Genomic DNA, 17,194 nt, shown 5'->3' with positions numbered 1-17,194 from the left:
AACTCTCCAGGGGAGTAGTCAGGGGGCAGACTGCAGTGGGAAGGATGGACCGTCCTATTGTGAGTTGCTGTGATGTTTCCCAGCCTCAGGCTGAGGCTGTGCCGTGGGTCTTGTCGGGGTATAGGACGCTGACACTGCGGCTGTCACCGCTTTCCTCGACGGGCTGAGCTTTCAGATGAGGGGTGAGGGGCGATTTCCCCTCAGTTGCCCTTGCCACCTGACCGCCTGATTGGGGCTTGTCGCCAGTGTGGGCGCGCAGGTGTCGCCGCAGTTTCCATTTGCTCTGGAAGGCCTGGCTACAGTGCTCACACGCGTGGGGTTTCTGGCTGTCGCGGCTTGGGCCACCTTCCTTGACCCGTGGCCCGCGGGGTCTCCGTCGAGGCTCCAGAAGCATGCAGCCACGCCGGATCGTCTTAGCACGGCCCCGGTGCTCACAGGGTTGCATTCCGCCATGCACAGCCTGGTGCTTGAAGAGGTTGGCTCGGCGGCCGAATGCCTTGCCGCACTCGCTGCACTCGTATGGCTTCTCGCCGCTGTGCACCCGCCGGTGTTGGCTGAGGCCCGAGCGGCCGCGGAAGGTTTTCCCACACTCCTGGCAGGAGAAAGGCTTCTCCCCACTGTGGCTGCGTTGGTGATGGATGAGCTGCGAGATGCCCTTGAAGGCCTTGCCGCACTCAGGGCAGGTGTAGGGCTTTTGGCCGCTGTGGGTCCGCTGGTGCTCAATAAGGTTGGAGCTGCGGCTGAAAGTCTTGCTGCATACGCTGCACGCGTAAGGCCGCTCCCCGCTGTGGATGCGCGCATGCTCCAGCAGCGCGAAGCTGCGCCGGAACAGCTTCCCGCACTCGCTGCACGCGAACGGCTTCTCGCCGCTGTGGATGATCTGATGCTTGATGAGGTTGGAGCTGCGCGTGAAGGTCTTGCCGCACTCGCTGCATGTAAATGGCTTCTCGCCACTGTGGATGCGCTGGTGCTCCAGCAGCGCGAAGCTGCGCCGGAACAGCTTCCCACATTCGCCACACGAGTAGGGCTTCTCACCACTGTGGATGATGCGGTGTTTGATCAAGTTGGAGCTGCGGCTAAACGACTTCCCGCACTGCTGACACAGGTATTTCTTCTCTGCACCCTTAGGGCGCTGTAGACCAGGATTGTGCAGAGAGTCAAGGGGATTTCTCTGAGCCAATGCTCCCCATGTATCTGGCGACCTCGCCCCCTGGCCCGCTACCACACTTTGTACATGTTTGGGCTTTGAAATCGACATCTTCCTGTGGACCCCATCGCCTGCAAACACAAAGAGCACCAACCATTACCATCACTCCTGGAGCTCAATTATTACAGGACTGTCTCTTCACTTCCACATTAAGAGTGAAGAGTGATAGAACAAGGGAACGTGGGAGGAGGAGCAAGATGACCCCAGACCAGAAAAGCCTTCCTCCACCAGCTGGGAGAGCAGAGGACAAAGAAGGAGGTGCTGAAATTACACACCAGGCCAGAGGCGCTCCATTCTCATTCAGGCACCAGGGAAAAGGGATGGCTGCCACTGAAGAAAAAAACATCCCAGCAAAATGGTCCAGCCTACACCATCCTTCTTTAGATTATACTCTTTCTTTCCCGTTGATTCAGGCAAGCAAGCAGAGAGGTTCTCACTCACATGCTTGTGATTCTGCTGCTCCTTCTCTACAGAGGTCTGGTATCCAGGGCTCCTCCCCTTCCTCAAGATGGGCCACCAGGTAAGGCTTGGGAAAAGCAACTCCTATTCATAGAAAGAAAACAGATCAACACCAATGTACCTATGAACACACTCATTCCTGAAGGCAGCTCAACCTTATTATCTTCAGGTAACATAGGGTCACTGGGTATGTCCTCAGAAAGATTGCCACAGTGATATACTTTGAAAATGGAAACATCAAGCCAGGCACAGGTACCTCACGCCTGTAATCTTAGCCACTCTGACTCTGGGATCTGAGAATTGAGGTACAGAGTCAGCTATAGTTAGAAAGTCTGTGAGATTCTTTTTCTTTTTTTGTTCGGATAATGGATACAGCGTTTATACTTACATTTCCCAGGTAGTAGGTGCATTGTTTCTCACACATTGATACCCCTTCTCATGTTTTTGTCCCAATTTCCCTCCCCACTGTCTGAGATTCTTATCACCAATTAACTACCAGAAAATCAGAAGTGGGAGCAGTGGCTCAGAGTGTTAGGGCACTAGCCTTGGACAAAAGAGCTCAGGCACAGTGCCCAGGACCTAAATTCAAACTCCATGGCAGACAAGAAAAAAAGAAAGAAGAAAGAAAGACAGACAGAGAGAGACAGAGAGAGAGACAGAGAGAGACAGGGAGAGAGACAGAGAGAGAGAGAAGGGAAGGGAGGGAGAGAGGGAAGAAAGAAGGAAGGAAGGAAGGGAGGAAGGAAGGAAGGGAGGAAGAACGAAAAAGGCAAACCTGGGATTGGAGCTGTGCCTCAAGTAGCAGAACAGTAGAACCATAGCCTTGAGCAAAAAAGCTCAAAGACAGCTCCCAGGCCCTGAGTTCAAGCCAAGGACAGACACAAGATAAAAAGGCTTAAAAATAAAAACAAACAACCAATCTTTTTAGTGCTTGGAGGCAGGGTACACTAGCATACCAGCACATGAGCAATGTGTCACGTAGCAACTTCAAGTCCCTGTCTCACAACAACAACAACAACAACAAAAATGGTGACACTAGTTCAACAAAGAAAACCATAAAACTCCCTGGAAAGACACACACATTTATCTGGTAAAGATTAGAGAAAACCAAAGAAAAGTAGCTAGTTTACCCTATAAGGTAAAAATTACAGAGGTGAACTCTTAGAGTGGAAAGGAGGCTCTGTCTCAAATACCCCCTCCAGCCCTAAGGTACTGAGGTGCACTGGGGGAGCAACTTCTTTGTATTACCCACTCTCAGCAGCAAGGAAGATGCCCAGAAAGAGGAAGGGCTGAGTTTTGCTACAGCCACTTACTATGTTACCAGGCATGCAAAGGCCAATTCCTTCTCAGAGGCAGAAGATGTGAACATTACTTCTGTCACTCAGGTTTAGGTGCTTCTTTTCTCACCCAGCCTGTGAATCTTGGTTTCATCTTACAAAATATAAACCAATTTTTTGAAGTGTCATAGAGATGAGACGGTAGAGGCATGTTGGCAAAGGAAAGGGAGACCACACCACTTGCTTTCCTTTCTCCATTTCTCTACACGTGAAAATCAAGTTCACAGCTTCATTCTACATGGGACTAATGTGGATGATGCCAGGAAAAGATGCTTCTAAATTCTCTGAAGTGCAATGGATATAAAGAGCAACTGTGACAATAATGAATTTAACCTAAATGAAACATAGGATTCAGGTATAATTGGCATCTATGCATAATTAGTCCATTCATAGTTTTGTATACAAAATTAGCCTGATGATGTTAATGAACTTCACTGGCTCATACATTTACTGAATATATTTTCATGTCCAAACCATTTAGCTATAAACTCCTACTGAGGCAACAGGGAGCCCACAACACATTAGTGGCCTGATGGAGAAATGCATCTCCCCTTGCATGCATAGTAACCAACAAACAAGAAAACTCAGAAATAAAAAGAATGTATATGGGCCAGGTGGAAATGAGAGTGTGTATAGCGAGGGAGAAAGGTCACTTACCCAGTGATACAAAATGGCTATAGTTCTCTAGCATCACCTGCTTGTACAAGATCCTTTGCTTGAAGTCCAGAAGCTTCCACTCTCTCTTCGTGAAATATATAGACACATCCTCAAAAGATACTGGCACCTATAATAAGCAATTCTGTGCCTGTGGGAAATTCAAATCCTGGGTTCCAGGGTGAGCTAGAATCAACATAACATGGGGGTGCCCCAGTTTTGGGATTGTTGGGTAACTATGGACAGGCTCAGTCACAAGCAGTGCTCTCAAGAAAAGAGTAGCTGATGAAGTTGCACAGCCAACATATAGAAGCCAGGAAAGGGGTATACTGACTCTGGGCTCTCCCCTGCTTGGAGACTCCCAGGTACATGTGGAGGGGCAGAGCCAGCATGCTAAGGGGAGATATTGAAGCCTTGAGGAAGGAACACACACTTACCTTGGATCTTTCCATCAGGACAATGGCTGCCATTGCCAGGGTCCTGCCACATCACCATCAAGGACCTAAGGGAAATGTGGAGAGCCCAGGTGAGACCAGGCAAGCCTGGATCAGGTACTAATTACAAAGAACCCAACTGCAACTTGTTTCAAAACATTTTTCTCATCAGATGGCACCAAGGAAGGCTGGGCTGTGGTGTATGTGAGAGTGACAGGAAACGAGGAAAGGGTAGTGCTCTTTTCTTGAGAAGTGCAGGGGCTCAATGCCAGACACCCCACCATGTATTGTCACTGCAGCAAGAGGTAAGGGATTTTCTCTCTCTTGTAACATCACTGAGGCCTCTGACCATGAAACCTTTCATATAACCACCTAGGGATTGTGTAACATACACTGTGTGCGCTGTGTGTGTGTGTGTGTGTGTGTGTGAACTGCAATATGCATTATGTTCCAGTTGTGCAGGCCAGAAGTCTGAGACCTATGTTCTGGCAGAACCAGTCTCCCTCGCTCTGAAGACTTCCTTCCTCACCTCTTCCAACTTCTGGTGGCATCTAGCAATTCTTGGTTTGCTACTACATCATTGCACCATTGGTCTGCATCTTCCAATGTCTATCTTTCTTATTTTTTTGCCAGTCCTGGGGCTTGAACTCAGGGCCTGAGCACTGTTCTTGGGCTTTTTCAAGGCTAGAGCTCTACCACTTGAGCCACAGCACCACTTGCAGTGTTTCCTATATATGTAGTACTGAGGAATTGAACCCAGGTCCTTGTGTATGTTAGGTGAGCACTCTACCATTAGGCCAAACTCCTGGCCCCTATCTTTCTTTTGTGTGTCCCGAACTGGGATTTTACTCCCTCTTCTTCCCCTTCACTGAGTCATGAGCCAGGATCCCATGCCTACTTCTTCCACTGGGGGCCAGCCTGACCAGCTACTCTTTCCCCCTTATTTCATTCTTTTCTTCACTATCTTCCCATTCTGCCAGGCATCTCTGATCCAACATCCTCAGAAGCTCCATTGTCAATCCCTTTTCACCTTGGCTCTGAGTTTCTATAGAAAACTCCATAGCATAATAGAATCTTCATCTGCAAATTGAGACTTGCTAGTACTGACCAGAAAGAGAGGATCAGGCTACTGAGAAGTAAGTGACAGGGAGAACTCAGGGGAATAGGAAGAGGCTCTCCGAAGGAGTGATTTCAGGCTGAAAGGTAAAGGTTGCAAGTGGACAAAGACAGTAGTGGGCTAAGGACACATCCCCTGCCCTCAGCAGGCCCAAGCTTATGTTCATGTTGTTGAGGACTGAGAAAATGAGCACAGATAATGAATTCAAGTGAGGACATCAGGGGAATCAGGCAGAAAAAAATGTGTGGAACACAAATCACATTGGCTTCAGACTTTTTTGCATCACTTCTCTAAGCCAGAAGACAATGTAAAAGAACATTCACCTCAAAAATGTTATTTTTTTCAGTTTTTCATGAGTTGTGGGGCCTGAATTCAGGGTCTGAATAGCCCTGAGCTATTCACTCAAGGCTATCACTCTACCAATTTGAGCCACAGCTCCACTTTCGGTTTTCTGGTACTTAATTGGAGATGAGTCTCACAGTCTTTCCCACTGGGGCTGGCTTTGAACTATGATCCTCAGATCTCAGTCTCCCGAGCAGTTGAATTACAGGCATGAGTCACCAATTCCTGGCTCAAAAATGTTCTTTCTCTTTACCAGATTTAAGTAACTGTAATCACTTTCTACATCACCTTTATAGGAACAATAAAAATTTTAAAAGTTATTTCTCTTTAACTTGAGACTATCAACATGAAGGTCTTGGACAGAGGAGGATACAAACTAGGTAACAGCTAGTAGGAGGAGTGGGTGAGGAGAGCTTTTCTGAATGAGTGTAGTTAGTGCCACAGGAATGGAAGAGGGGACAGCTTCCTAGGAGCTCAAGGATAGCCATAGTATTCAACGACATTCAAATTGGCCCCAAATCCCTTTCCATCTCTGACAAACTGCCAATCAACATCAGACGAAAATGAAAGTCATGTCTTTAAGACATTTATATGAATCAGCAAAAGGATCTCTAAAGGTGGAAACTATGCTGGAAGTATTAGGTGAAAATTGGAGGAGACTGAGCTATCAGATATCAACATGTCATCCTCTGGTTGCTCCTTGTAACACAGAAATTCAAGCTCATTGTGCAGCAGAAACAGACTGGCTACCAGATTGCAGTGGGGAGGACCTTGCCTAAGTCATTTGATGGCATGCTAATTTTGGCCACTGTACTTGATGTCCAGTATTCAGAGGACTCCAGGGACCAAGGGAGCAGAAAGATGCCACAAAGCAACATGGGGCACTTCCCTCAAAAGTCAGTGTAGGGGTAAAAAGGAGGTTGGAGAAGAAGACCCTTCCATAAGAAAAGAGATTTAAGGAGCCCAGCACTCAGGCAAAACAAAGGAATTATATAGTCACCAAAAGCATTGAGGATAATGGAAAAGCAGTGGGCTATCAGAAGCTAGTAGGGGATTGGTTGTTAGAACTCAGGTGTTCGGTGAATAATGGCACTGAATAATAGAAGAAAATTTCCACTTTAGGAATGCATGTTGAATCATATGAAGAAGAACTAGCAAGCAACTTACTTCAAAATATTCCCGAAACAGCAGAAAGAATGAAACAAATGGGGCAAGATGGTGACTGCTGCTAAACCTGGGATACAAAATACCTGAGATTCACTGGACTATTCTTCCTTCCCATTTGTACATTGACCAGTGTTACTAAAGTGTTTGTATTGTAAATGACACCCTTTCTCCACTCTGCAAAGTCCCAAATGTTGCATGTTTCATCCCAGGGGCAGTTGGCAATGGAATATGATGGGAACTTCAAGAGATGGGGTCTAGTAGGTGTTTACATCATGGGGAGGGGTATGCTCTCAGAGGGGACAGTGGGATTCCTAGAGTCTTCCTCTTCTTTTTCCTTTGCTTCCATGTGATGAGGCAAATGGTTTTCCTCTACCATACTGACATGGTCTGGCATGTCGATCATGGGCTGAAAGCTCATCTGAGAGCTAAAACATACTTTTCCTTCATAATCCTATTATGTAAGGCATTTCATTTTGTACTGGAAATATTTGCATTTTAAAAAATATCAAAGAGGGGGTCAGAGTTTGGCCTAGCGGTAGAGTGCTTGCCTAGCATGCATGAAGACCTGGGTTTGATTCCTTGGTACCACATACATAGAAAAAAGCTGGAAGTGGTGCTGTGGCTCAAGTGGTACAGCTCTAGCCTTGAGAAAGCCCAAGGACACTACTCAGGCCCTGAGGTCAAGGACCAGGACTGGTAAAAAAAATATGAAAGAGGGCTGGGAGTTTGGCCTAGTGGTAGAGTGCTTTCCTAGCATGCACAAAGACCCAGGTTCAATTCTTCAGTTCACTTCCACATACATAGAAAAAAGGCAAAAATGGTGTTGTGGCTCCAGTAGTAGAGCTCTACCCTTGAGAAAGTCCAAGGACAGTGCTCAGGCCCTGAGTTCAAGCCTCAGGACTGGAAAAAAATATGAAAGACATCCTAAATTTTTAGATAGAATTCAGAGCACTTGGGGCTGGGAGTTTGGCCTAGTGGTAGAGTGCTTGCCTAGCATGCATGAAGACCCAGGTTTGATTCCTCAGTCCATATACACAGAAAAAAGTCTCAAGTGATGCTGTGACTCAAGTGGTACAGCTCTAGCCTTGAGAAAGTCCAAGGACAGTGCTCATGCCCTGAGTTCAAGGCCAGAACTGGCAAAAATAAAAAGCATGTAATCTACCAAATAGACAAAAATAAATCTGCCTCATCCTGTGATAGTCTGAATGGTGGACATTGTAAGGAGGTGTGGATATAAAATATCTTATAGTAGACTGACATTAAATGCTTGTCATTGAATTTATATAACGTCTCTATAGAACAAATTCTGTACATGTAGCATGTTGAGAGGTCTAGCCCCAAGTGACCAGCATCTCTCCCAAAGAGGTGGGAACAAAATAGTCCAGAATTGGTAACAAAAAGGAAGCAGAGAGAGAGGGACCAGATCCTGGGTGTGTATCTGCAAGGATATGTTATGGCTGAGACTAGGGCCTGCTCTTTTCCATCTTTCAGACTTTTATACCCCAAATGGAGTCATGGTGGTAGAGACCTGGGTACCTCTGGAACACAGGAAGGACAGTGATGCAGACCCAAGCCCATCATTTCTGCACAGTTGTCCACCCTCACCCCATCCAGGTCCCATGCAAGTAGCCACCATTGACTGGAATAGCCTGGCATCTCGTCACAGCAAAACAGTACAGAGAGAACAGGATTTCAGGATTCTTCCCCTGAGAGACTTCTCAGCCTGGTTCCAAGACAACCTGAGATCGGTATCACATGTTCGAGCACACAGAGCACACCATCTCTGGCACTGGTTTGGTGTCTAGGACTCAGAGCCTTTCCTCACCAAAGCAAACCATGGCACAGGTCAGTGACACCTCTAGTGGCCTCAGCCCCCCTCCAGGAAGTTGACTAAGAAACACAATGTTCTCAATTTTAAAAGGAGAATAAAAGAGTTATTTTGAGGATTGTTCAATGAGTTAAATATAATTACCATATAATTTAGCAATTGCACTCCTGGATATATACTCAAAGGAATTAAAAGCAGGTGTTCACATATAACTTACAAACTCGTGTCCATAGCAACCTTAGTCACACTAGACTAAGGTAGAAATAACCCAAATGTCTATGACAGACAACTAGATAAACAAGAGGTGGTCAATATAAACATTGGAACATTATTTGGCCATAACAAGGAAGGAAATTCTGACACATGCTCCGATGTGGATAAACCCTGAGGATCTTTTGCTAAGAAAGCCAGACACAGACACAAAAGGCCACATATTGTATAATTCCATTTATATGATGTAACACAATATTTCACAAGAAATCTCTTGACCTAGTTTTGTAGCTGTGGCTAAAAATCCTCTTCTCTGTCTTTTGTATGCATCTTTGAAGCCCTCATTCCCATTATTCCCTAAATCAGAACCCCACTGCGTCCTTCTTGTGGTCCCACTCTGAGACTTGATCCCAGACAACTAGAGAGAGACCCTGAGCCCCAGTGCCCACGAATCTTTCAATGAATAAGAACATCCACAGGGAACCACCTCCATCCCCAGGCTATGTATAAGTTCCCCCTGAAATTCCAGCTTGCTGTCCCAAGTAAGCCCCTGTGTGGCCCTGTGTGTCAGTGTTCTGTCATTCAGAGCAGCAACTAGCAGCGTTATTTCTGCTTTTAATCAATACCTGAGTCAGTGTGTGAAGAGCTAGCATCGAAGAAGATCTTTAAATCTTATAAACACACAGGATATGTGTAGGATAGGCATGTCCATAATCAGAAAGCATACTGTCAGGGGCTGGGCCTAGAGGGGAAGGGAGGGGCCCGTGTCCTGTGTTTTCTCTTGGCATGGTGAGGGTGTTCTGGAACTACACACATAGAGGTGGTAGTTGCACAGCTCTGTGAATTTATTAAATGCTTCTGATTTGTTCGTTTCCAAGTGGTGAATTTTGATCTAGACCTCTCACTGCGATATGAAAAAGGAGGGAAAATGGCTGGGAGTTTGGCCTACTGGTAGAGTGCTTGCCTAGCATGCACAAAGACCCGGGTTCAATTCCTCAGTACCAAATACATAGAAAAAAGCCAGAAGTGGTGCTGAGGCTCAAGTGGTAGAGCTCTAACCTTGAGAAAGCCCAAGGACAGTGCTCAGGCCCTGAGCTCAACCCCAGGACTGGCAAAAAAAGGAGGGAAAAGAGGTACTATTGCAATTATTTATGCCTACAGACTGACTATGCAAACATTCCATTATAATATACTGGTGCAACATTAAAAATACACAAGAAGAGACTATCAAAAATGCAAGTGTTTTAGGTCACAATTATTGGTTTTGAAAAACAGTATAATCTTGTACCCCCATACTCCACCACTACCATATTGAATAGCTACTTCTTGAAAAACTTGGAAGATGAGGACAATATCTGTAGTCTCCTCACCCATAACATGAGGTGCAAAAAGCGATTGGTTGTGACTATCTAAGAGAACACCCCAAAGACAGGATTCTGTTTTCACAGAAATCAGTAGAGAAAATAACAGCAGAAGATGCAGTGAAGGTATGGGTTATACTAGGTGTCCACGCATCACAGAGTCTCTCCTTGAAGTGTACTCTTTGAAAGTGAGCTATAATTTCAACTTCCACAAAGGCTATCACAAGTCTTTTCGTCATACACTGTAACCCTGGAACCCTGGTGGTTAGCATGGCACTGGAGCGTGAGTATAAGCAACCCCTGCAAGGAGCTTGGTGAAGCTGAAGGGCAGCTTCCTCCTGCCAGACTAGCAACACCAATGACTACTTGGGGGCTTCCAGAGCACAGGACAGGCTGCAGGTAGAAGGCTGGTCTGGAAGCTTAGATTTTATACAACATAACACTGAGCACACAGGCAAGTGTGCATCAGACCCACGCTTCATGTAAGAAGCTAGGAAGGTTCATCATTCTATGTGGCTTCTAGTTTCTTTCTACAAGGGGCTTGAGCCCCCTGGCCAGCAGCTGACTCCTTTACTGTTGATTGCGGTGAAACTGCGTGTGCTAAGCAGCCTCACTTGTGCAAGAAGGGACAAGAGGAGGATAGACCAGAGCTGGATGCCCATAAAGAAGAAGTGTGGCAGAGAAAAAGGAGAGTCAGCCAGCTTCACCAAAAGCACCTTAGCCCCATCTTGCACACAACCACTAGGTGGGGTGCATTTCCCGAAGAAAAGTTGAACAAGAAGCCACACATTAAGACTGAGCTGGGAGTACGAACCCTACTGAGCCTTCTGGGAGGTGGAATTTGGATTTTTTGTGCACAAGTAACACGCAGGTCTACTTGGGGTAGAGAATTCTCATGGGTTCAGGAGCACAAGACCCCAGGTATCTTCTCAGCCCCACTAGTTTTTCCTACCTTGAGGACTTGTCACCTGTTACTACCATCATAGAATAACCAAGGAAGGAATACCAAGGAACTGAGGCTGGGTGTTCCCACATCCCAGTCCTAAGTAGACCTTTCAGAGAGCCCTCTAACAAGTTGCCAGGCAAATGCTTTCTTCAGGCTTGTCCTGATGGGGTCCAGGCTGCCCTAGACATGCCAGTCTGTGAGACAGGTGGGTGTGGTCCTGTCCTTCTCTACTCGCAATCCTTAAGGACATGCATGTGTCAGAGTACAACCCCCATGACTCTTCCCGACATTCCCCTCCTCTAACCCTTCCTCTGTTGCAGACATTCTGGCCGCCAAGCTGTACAATCTGTCCCCAGAAGCCAAGCCACAGCAGGTCCAGGGCCTTTGCACCAGCTGTTCCCTCTGCCTAGAATGGTTTTCAAAAACATAAGCACGTGGCTTACTGTGTTACGACGTTCAGGTCTGCAAAAATATTGCACTGGAAATGAGATCTATTTTAACTGCACTATTTAGAAGTTGCAACTGGACTCCCCCCACCCTTTTGAGGTCTTAGTTTTAACATATTCTGTAATTACTCATTTAAACCATTTACAGTTTATTCTTTGTGCTAAGTCACCAGAAGTAGACCCATAGAGTAGAAATTTTTGCCAATCTGGTCCCTGATGTGTGCAACAACCTGGCCCATAGAGGGTAGTTGGGAGACATTTGTTGCACTAAAGTAGTCATAACCAGTCCTGCAGGGAATCAAGGTGCACTGTTCCCTGTTCAGCATAGCCCTGCTCACTCCCTCTCCTCCTTCCCCACCTTCATTCAGTCTTGGCTTCCTCTTCCTTGGCTTGAATAGGCTTTTGACCTTTCCTGGCATGCGGTTAGCATATCTGAAACCAGTCAACCTGTCATCCTGGGAGGCAGAACACCCACCTGGGAGATCCACGGGAGTTTGACCTTGGGTGTCACGCACACATCCTGTGATCCCACAATGCCAGCCTTCCAAGAGTTCTTACAGCTAGACGTGTGCACAACTCCAAACTTACCCGGAGTGGATTGGCGCTGTGATGATCCTGTGCCAGCCTCAGGGTTAATGTCTGAAAACCGCAGAAGAGAACAGGGAAACATTGGCTGCAGCTAGCGCCCCCCACTGCCCCTCTACCCTGGTGGCCCTAGAAAGGACAAGCCCAAGAGCCAGCTTTTCTCCACCATAGCTCTCTTTCAAGAGCCTCCCTGACAATCTGTAGGCAGCTGCCATTGCCACCGCTGCTCCCCCTCCTTCCTTCCACTCCCCATCCACCTGCATCCGCCCTGCCCTTCTGTACCCCTGCTGTGGTGACAGGCCTAGGTTCGGCTCTCAGGCATCCCTGCCTAGGATGGCATATGGGCGATCCTCAGGCAGCGAGACTGTCGGGTACCCACCCCCGCCCCCGCCCCCGTACAGACCTGAAGCCAAGGCTGCCACCTCCAAGAAGCCCTCCAGGGCGCGGTCCCCAGAAAGATGAGGGTTGCCAACACGTCTGGATTTCTCCTTGGGTGCTGCACAGCAAGCGCGCGTCTGGCACCGCTGTCCGTCGGTCCGCTGGCGCTGCGCTGTAGAATGGGGCGGTAAGCGGGCGGGGCCGGGGTGGCGGCGGCGGCGTGGGAACCGGGCGAGGGGGGAACGTAGAGCATGCGCGGCGCTGCGGGAGGGCGGCCCGCCCCAAACCCGCTCCACAGGAGCCTCTGGTCTCGCTCCCCATGTACACTGGGGCATTTCTGCCTTCCATCTGAGCTGCACTGAGGGCTTAGGGTCACAGTGGTCAGCATACAGTCCCTGAAGAAGTCAGAGAGGAAATGGTAGCTGACCAAGCATCTTCCTTAGGCCAGGCCTTTGAGCATTATGTCTATCTGTTCGTCTGTCCATCTTTCTGGAGTCCATAGAACCCATTGCGGAGTATTTCTACCATCAGGTATACAGGGCACAGTCTGTCTCCCAGTAGGGACAAGCTTCCATCATTTAAAAAACAAGGATCAGAAAGTGGGGGTGGGGTCTGAAAGGGAACTTGGGAGATGGGGTTGTGGAGACAGATGGAAAGAAAAGAGGAAACCCCAAAATATGGGTGCACATCCTAACCTCAACGCCCTGAGACAGTGACCTTATTTGCACAAAAGAATGTTTGCAGGTGCCATTAAATGAAGGACACGGAAGTAAGACAATCTGGATGATCCACGTGGCCTTAAGTCCACTGACACGTATCTTCCACAGAAGACAGACGCCCTGTGCATAACGAGGAAGAGATTCCGACAATGTGGTCACAAGCCAGGGAGGGCTTGGAGCCCTGGAACTGCTGAAAGAGCCGTGAAGTCCCTTCCCTAGCATGTCTGAAGGACTTCACACTGGGACTTGAGTCTCTGGCCTCTAGGATAAACAGAGTAAATCCTGTTTGTGTGAACATAAGTCCTCCATGGTCCGGAGAGGAGGTGACGCAGGGTGTTGGTACCCATGTCATTTAGTAACTGGATGGGGGCTGGGAGCCTTGGTAGTAGTCCCCAGGGCGCTTGGGCAGCAGTGTTGACAGAGGTGCCTGAGAGCCTGTGAGCACTGAGAGTACAGGTATAGCCCACTGTAGCATATACCCCAAGAGGGTCTAGTGAGAAGAGACCCAGATAAAAGTCCTAGTGAAGCTAACCATTTGTGGAAAGTTAGAGCTCCCTAGACAGTCTGAGTTATTGAGTAAGTGTGGACCAAAGGACACCATGGATGGCTTCATAGTGAGACAACAGTCAGATGGCAGCTCCACAGAGGCCAGCTGGCATCCTCTGGTGGCCTGCATGTGCAGAAAGGTGGTATAAAGGAAGGATGTGTAACTTTTGAACTCTGTTTTCTTAGTCTAGGTCACTTTCTAACTTGACAGACAGGAAGGTGAGCGTGTGTATAGATAGCTTGAGTTGCTGGTCTGGGAGAAGTAGTTTACGTGAAGCCCCCTTCCACTTCATTACTGCTGAGATGCAGCACATAGTCAAAGGAGTGGAGTGTGCAGTTGTCTTTCTCCAGTGATGGCAACTCTGCGGGGAAGTAAAGAGTCAGAGTACATGTGGCCCTGTCCCAGCTCACCCAGACTTCTCCGTAACACTGCAAAAGGGCCAGAATTCTGAACAGTTTATAAGATGGAAGCTGTCATGTTTCAGGTGGGGCCAGACCTCAAGCCCTATGGCCTCTGCAGCTTGAAGGTGTTCTTGAGGAAAATAGAGGGCAACAGGGCCAGGTCTGGGTGGCAGGTAGTAAGATCTGCCCTGCCTAAGAGAGAAATGTATTTATCTCTCACAAGACATCTTTGTATTCACAAGTATTGGACTTGGAATTCAGATGGCATCACAACCACGAAGTGACTATACACGTCCTTGCTAAACAACAACATTTTAATAGGTCACTTGAACAAAGGTTCATAAATGTTGCAGAAGGGACCCAGAAATGGCACTCTGCTGTAGCATCTCAACATGACTACCAGTGTCCTGCCAAACAGCTCCTACTATTTTTCTCCAATAGCCCCATCACAGTTCTTGTTCATGGATGCATGACCACCGAAACCTCCGTTTAATAATCCTCTCAATGTGTTCACAACTGTTCCGATTGAGCACGCCCCACCCTCGTTGCCTCAAGGTGGTGGACTATCACTCTGACCTCTTATTACTTGTATTTTCCTTGACAATACTGGTGATTAAATTCAGTGATTTGCACTTCATAGACACCACAGCCATGTCTCCAACCCATACTTGACCATTTTTCTGTTTTAGCTCTGGATTTAGACTGCTCCCTTGTGCTTGAGAGTGTCTTTTAGTGTCAACTTACTACCACATGCTTGCTTGTTTCTGCCAAAGAAAGAAGATATGACAAATGTGTCTTCTGTGGAGAGAAACAGAATTGTTCACTTCAGTACCTCTGTGTTATTTGTTCAATAAGTTGTCCAGGTCACTCACAGCTCTTCAAGAGTTATCATGTGCAGCTGTGCTTGACCCACATGGTTCTGGCATTGAGGATAGAGGTTACCATGCCCTGAGACATATGGCCAAGTGACAGAACTTCAACTAAAGGGGGTTCTCCTAGAAAGAAAGATGGGAGGCATGACTCTTGAGAGGGCAACCAGTAGTGCTCAGTTACCAGGAATCCCTTAAGGTGACACAGACCACAGACAGGAAAATGACCATGGTGAGGACGTGGAGAACCATCCAGACGTGCCAAGACTTACCGAGAGAGGGACCATCCAATTGCCCAGAACAGTCGCTCAGCCCGAGGCTGATTTGGGATTGACCTTACCTACTAGTGGCATTATTCCTCCTATTTCCTGGCCTATGTCCATGCATGGAGATGAAGGACAAGTGAGGCACAACTATGAATGAGTCAATCTTTCAGCCACTTGGAGCTTTCATGATGCCCCATTTGTGTGACTAGCCCAGATGGATTCCTGGAGTTCATGCTTCCCTCAGTTGAATTTTCCACAAACATGCCCTAAACTTAACTAATGGTTTCATATATATATACATTATATATTATACATTTTTATTGCTGTGGTAACGTATTGAGGGATTACAGTTATATTCATTAGGTAGTGGGTATATTACTTCTTGAACATTGATACCCCTTCCCATGATTTTCTCCCACTTTCCCTCCTCCTACCCCCCACAATCATATAGTTTTTCCCCTTCCCTTTCCTATTCAAATAAACAAAATAAACATATAAAATATACCAGTCAAATACAGTAACAATGTGACATAAACCATGAAGGGAAAAAAAAAACAGAAAAGAAATAACTTCACATAGTACATTAAGAACAACAATCACAAAGATGAACCCCTTGTTTTCATATCCTGCAGTTCATTTCACTTAGCCTCATCCTATATGGCTATATAGCTTTTGAGCTATTGTGATCCTCTGCTAGGAAAATCCTAGACTTGTACAAATGATGACAAATGAGGGAAACAATGGAGCCTATGTTCCTTTGGGTCTGGCTTACTTCACTTAATATGATTTTTTCCAAGTCTTTCCATTTCCTCAAAAATTGGGCAACATTATTCTTTATGATGGCAGCATAGAATTCCATGGTGTAAATATACCACATCTTCATGATCCGTTCATCTACGGAGGGGCATCTGTGTTGGTTCCATATCTTAGCCATGGTGAATAATGCTGCAATGACCATGGTTGTGCTGGTAGGTTTGCTATGGCCTTGTTTCTGTACATTTAGGTAAATGCCGAGGAGTGGAATTGCTGGGTCTATGTTCAGTCTTTTGGTTGAACAAGTTTAAACCCCCATCAACAGTGTAGTAGCGTTCCCTCACGGCCACAACCCCACAAGTATCTGTTATTATTAGATCTTTTATATTTTTTTAAACTCATGATTTCACACTGAGACATTTCCTCATCCTGACTGTTCAGTTGCAGTGAGTGGAATCCCCACGTACCCATGCCAAAGGCTAGGAAATAGAGATACATCCCTTTTTCATTCGAGTCCCACCAAACATGGGCTTAGGATGGAACTCCATATGTTTAAGCATAGTATAATCTTTTATTGCTCCATCATACTACCATGATTGTTTCCAGGGTTTAGGAATATATCACAGAAGATATATTAGCCTTCATACATACATTCTGCATACCCATAATTTTTCTACAAAGAAGGTAAGTAAAGATATGTAAAACAAAATTGTGACTGTGATGTATCTACATGTGTGTGTCACCACATTCAGTCTGATCATTTTATATTACTTTTCATCATAAACATCCACAAGGGCACAAGGTTAAAGGGACAACATACTCTGGCCAATCCAGCCTCACTGAACAGCTTGATTTCTCTGACTTAATTTCTCTTATTGTTTCTCTCTGTCCTTCTATTCCTCTGTTCCTCTGCTCCCTCAATGCAATGTGGCACTATTTTTCTCGACTAAAAAGTATCATATTCTACCAACACCAGGATTATTTCTACTGAAACTTTTTTTTATTAAGACTGAGTTTTTACATCATATTTCAAATGTCATGTTGTAGAAACAAGTATTCAAGAAAAAAATCTCTATATGCAATCATTGGCACATAAATTTAAGAACATAATTAAAATTAAGGTGAATCTTTGTATGTCATGGATACATATGATCTATATAATATTACA

General features: G+C 46.3%; 1 protein-coding gene across 1 annotated transcript; it reads right to left on the bottom strand.

The window, feature by feature from the left end:
• Positions 1-55: 55 nt before the first annotated feature.
• Positions 56-4,127, bottom strand: Zfp92 (ZFP92 zinc finger protein). The gene is made up of 4 exons (XM_090326506.1): positions 4,095-4,127; positions 3,661-3,787; positions 1,649-1,750; positions 56-1,278 (listed from the first exon to the last, which is right to left on the bottom strand). Exons 1-4 carry the CDS (start codon positions 4,125-4,127, stop codon positions 86-88), a joined length of 1,455 nt encoding a protein of 484 aa, XP_090182632.1. The 3' UTR covers positions 56-85.
• Positions 4,128-17,194: the final 13,067 nt, after the last annotated feature.

Source organism: Megascapheus bottae, chromosome X, assembly GCF_031878675.1.
Source record: "Megascapheus bottae isolate mThoBot1 chromosome X, mThoBot2.hap1, whole genome shotgun sequence".
In the NCBI taxonomy this organism is placed as follows: domain Eukaryota; kingdom Metazoa; phylum Chordata; class Mammalia; order Rodentia; family Geomyidae; genus Megascapheus; species Megascapheus bottae.
This window is presented reverse-complemented; position numbering and strand designations above follow the sequence as displayed.

What these genes read in the sequence shown, in the direction of transcription:
- Zfp92 (XM_090326506.1), bottom strand. Translation starts at nt 4,127, where the DNA reads ATGGCAGCCATTGTCCTGATGGAAAGATCCAAG. An exon ending in TAGCCATTTTGTATCACTGG is followed by an intron (nt 1,751 to 3,660) that starts GTAAGTGACCTT and finishes TTCTATGAATAG; the next exon opens with GAGTTGCTTTTCCCAAGCCT. An exon ending in AGCAGCAGAATCACAAGCAT is followed by an intron (nt 1,279 to 1,648) that starts GTGAGTGAGAAC and finishes TTGTGTTTGCAG; the next exon opens with GCGATGGGGTCCACAGGAAG.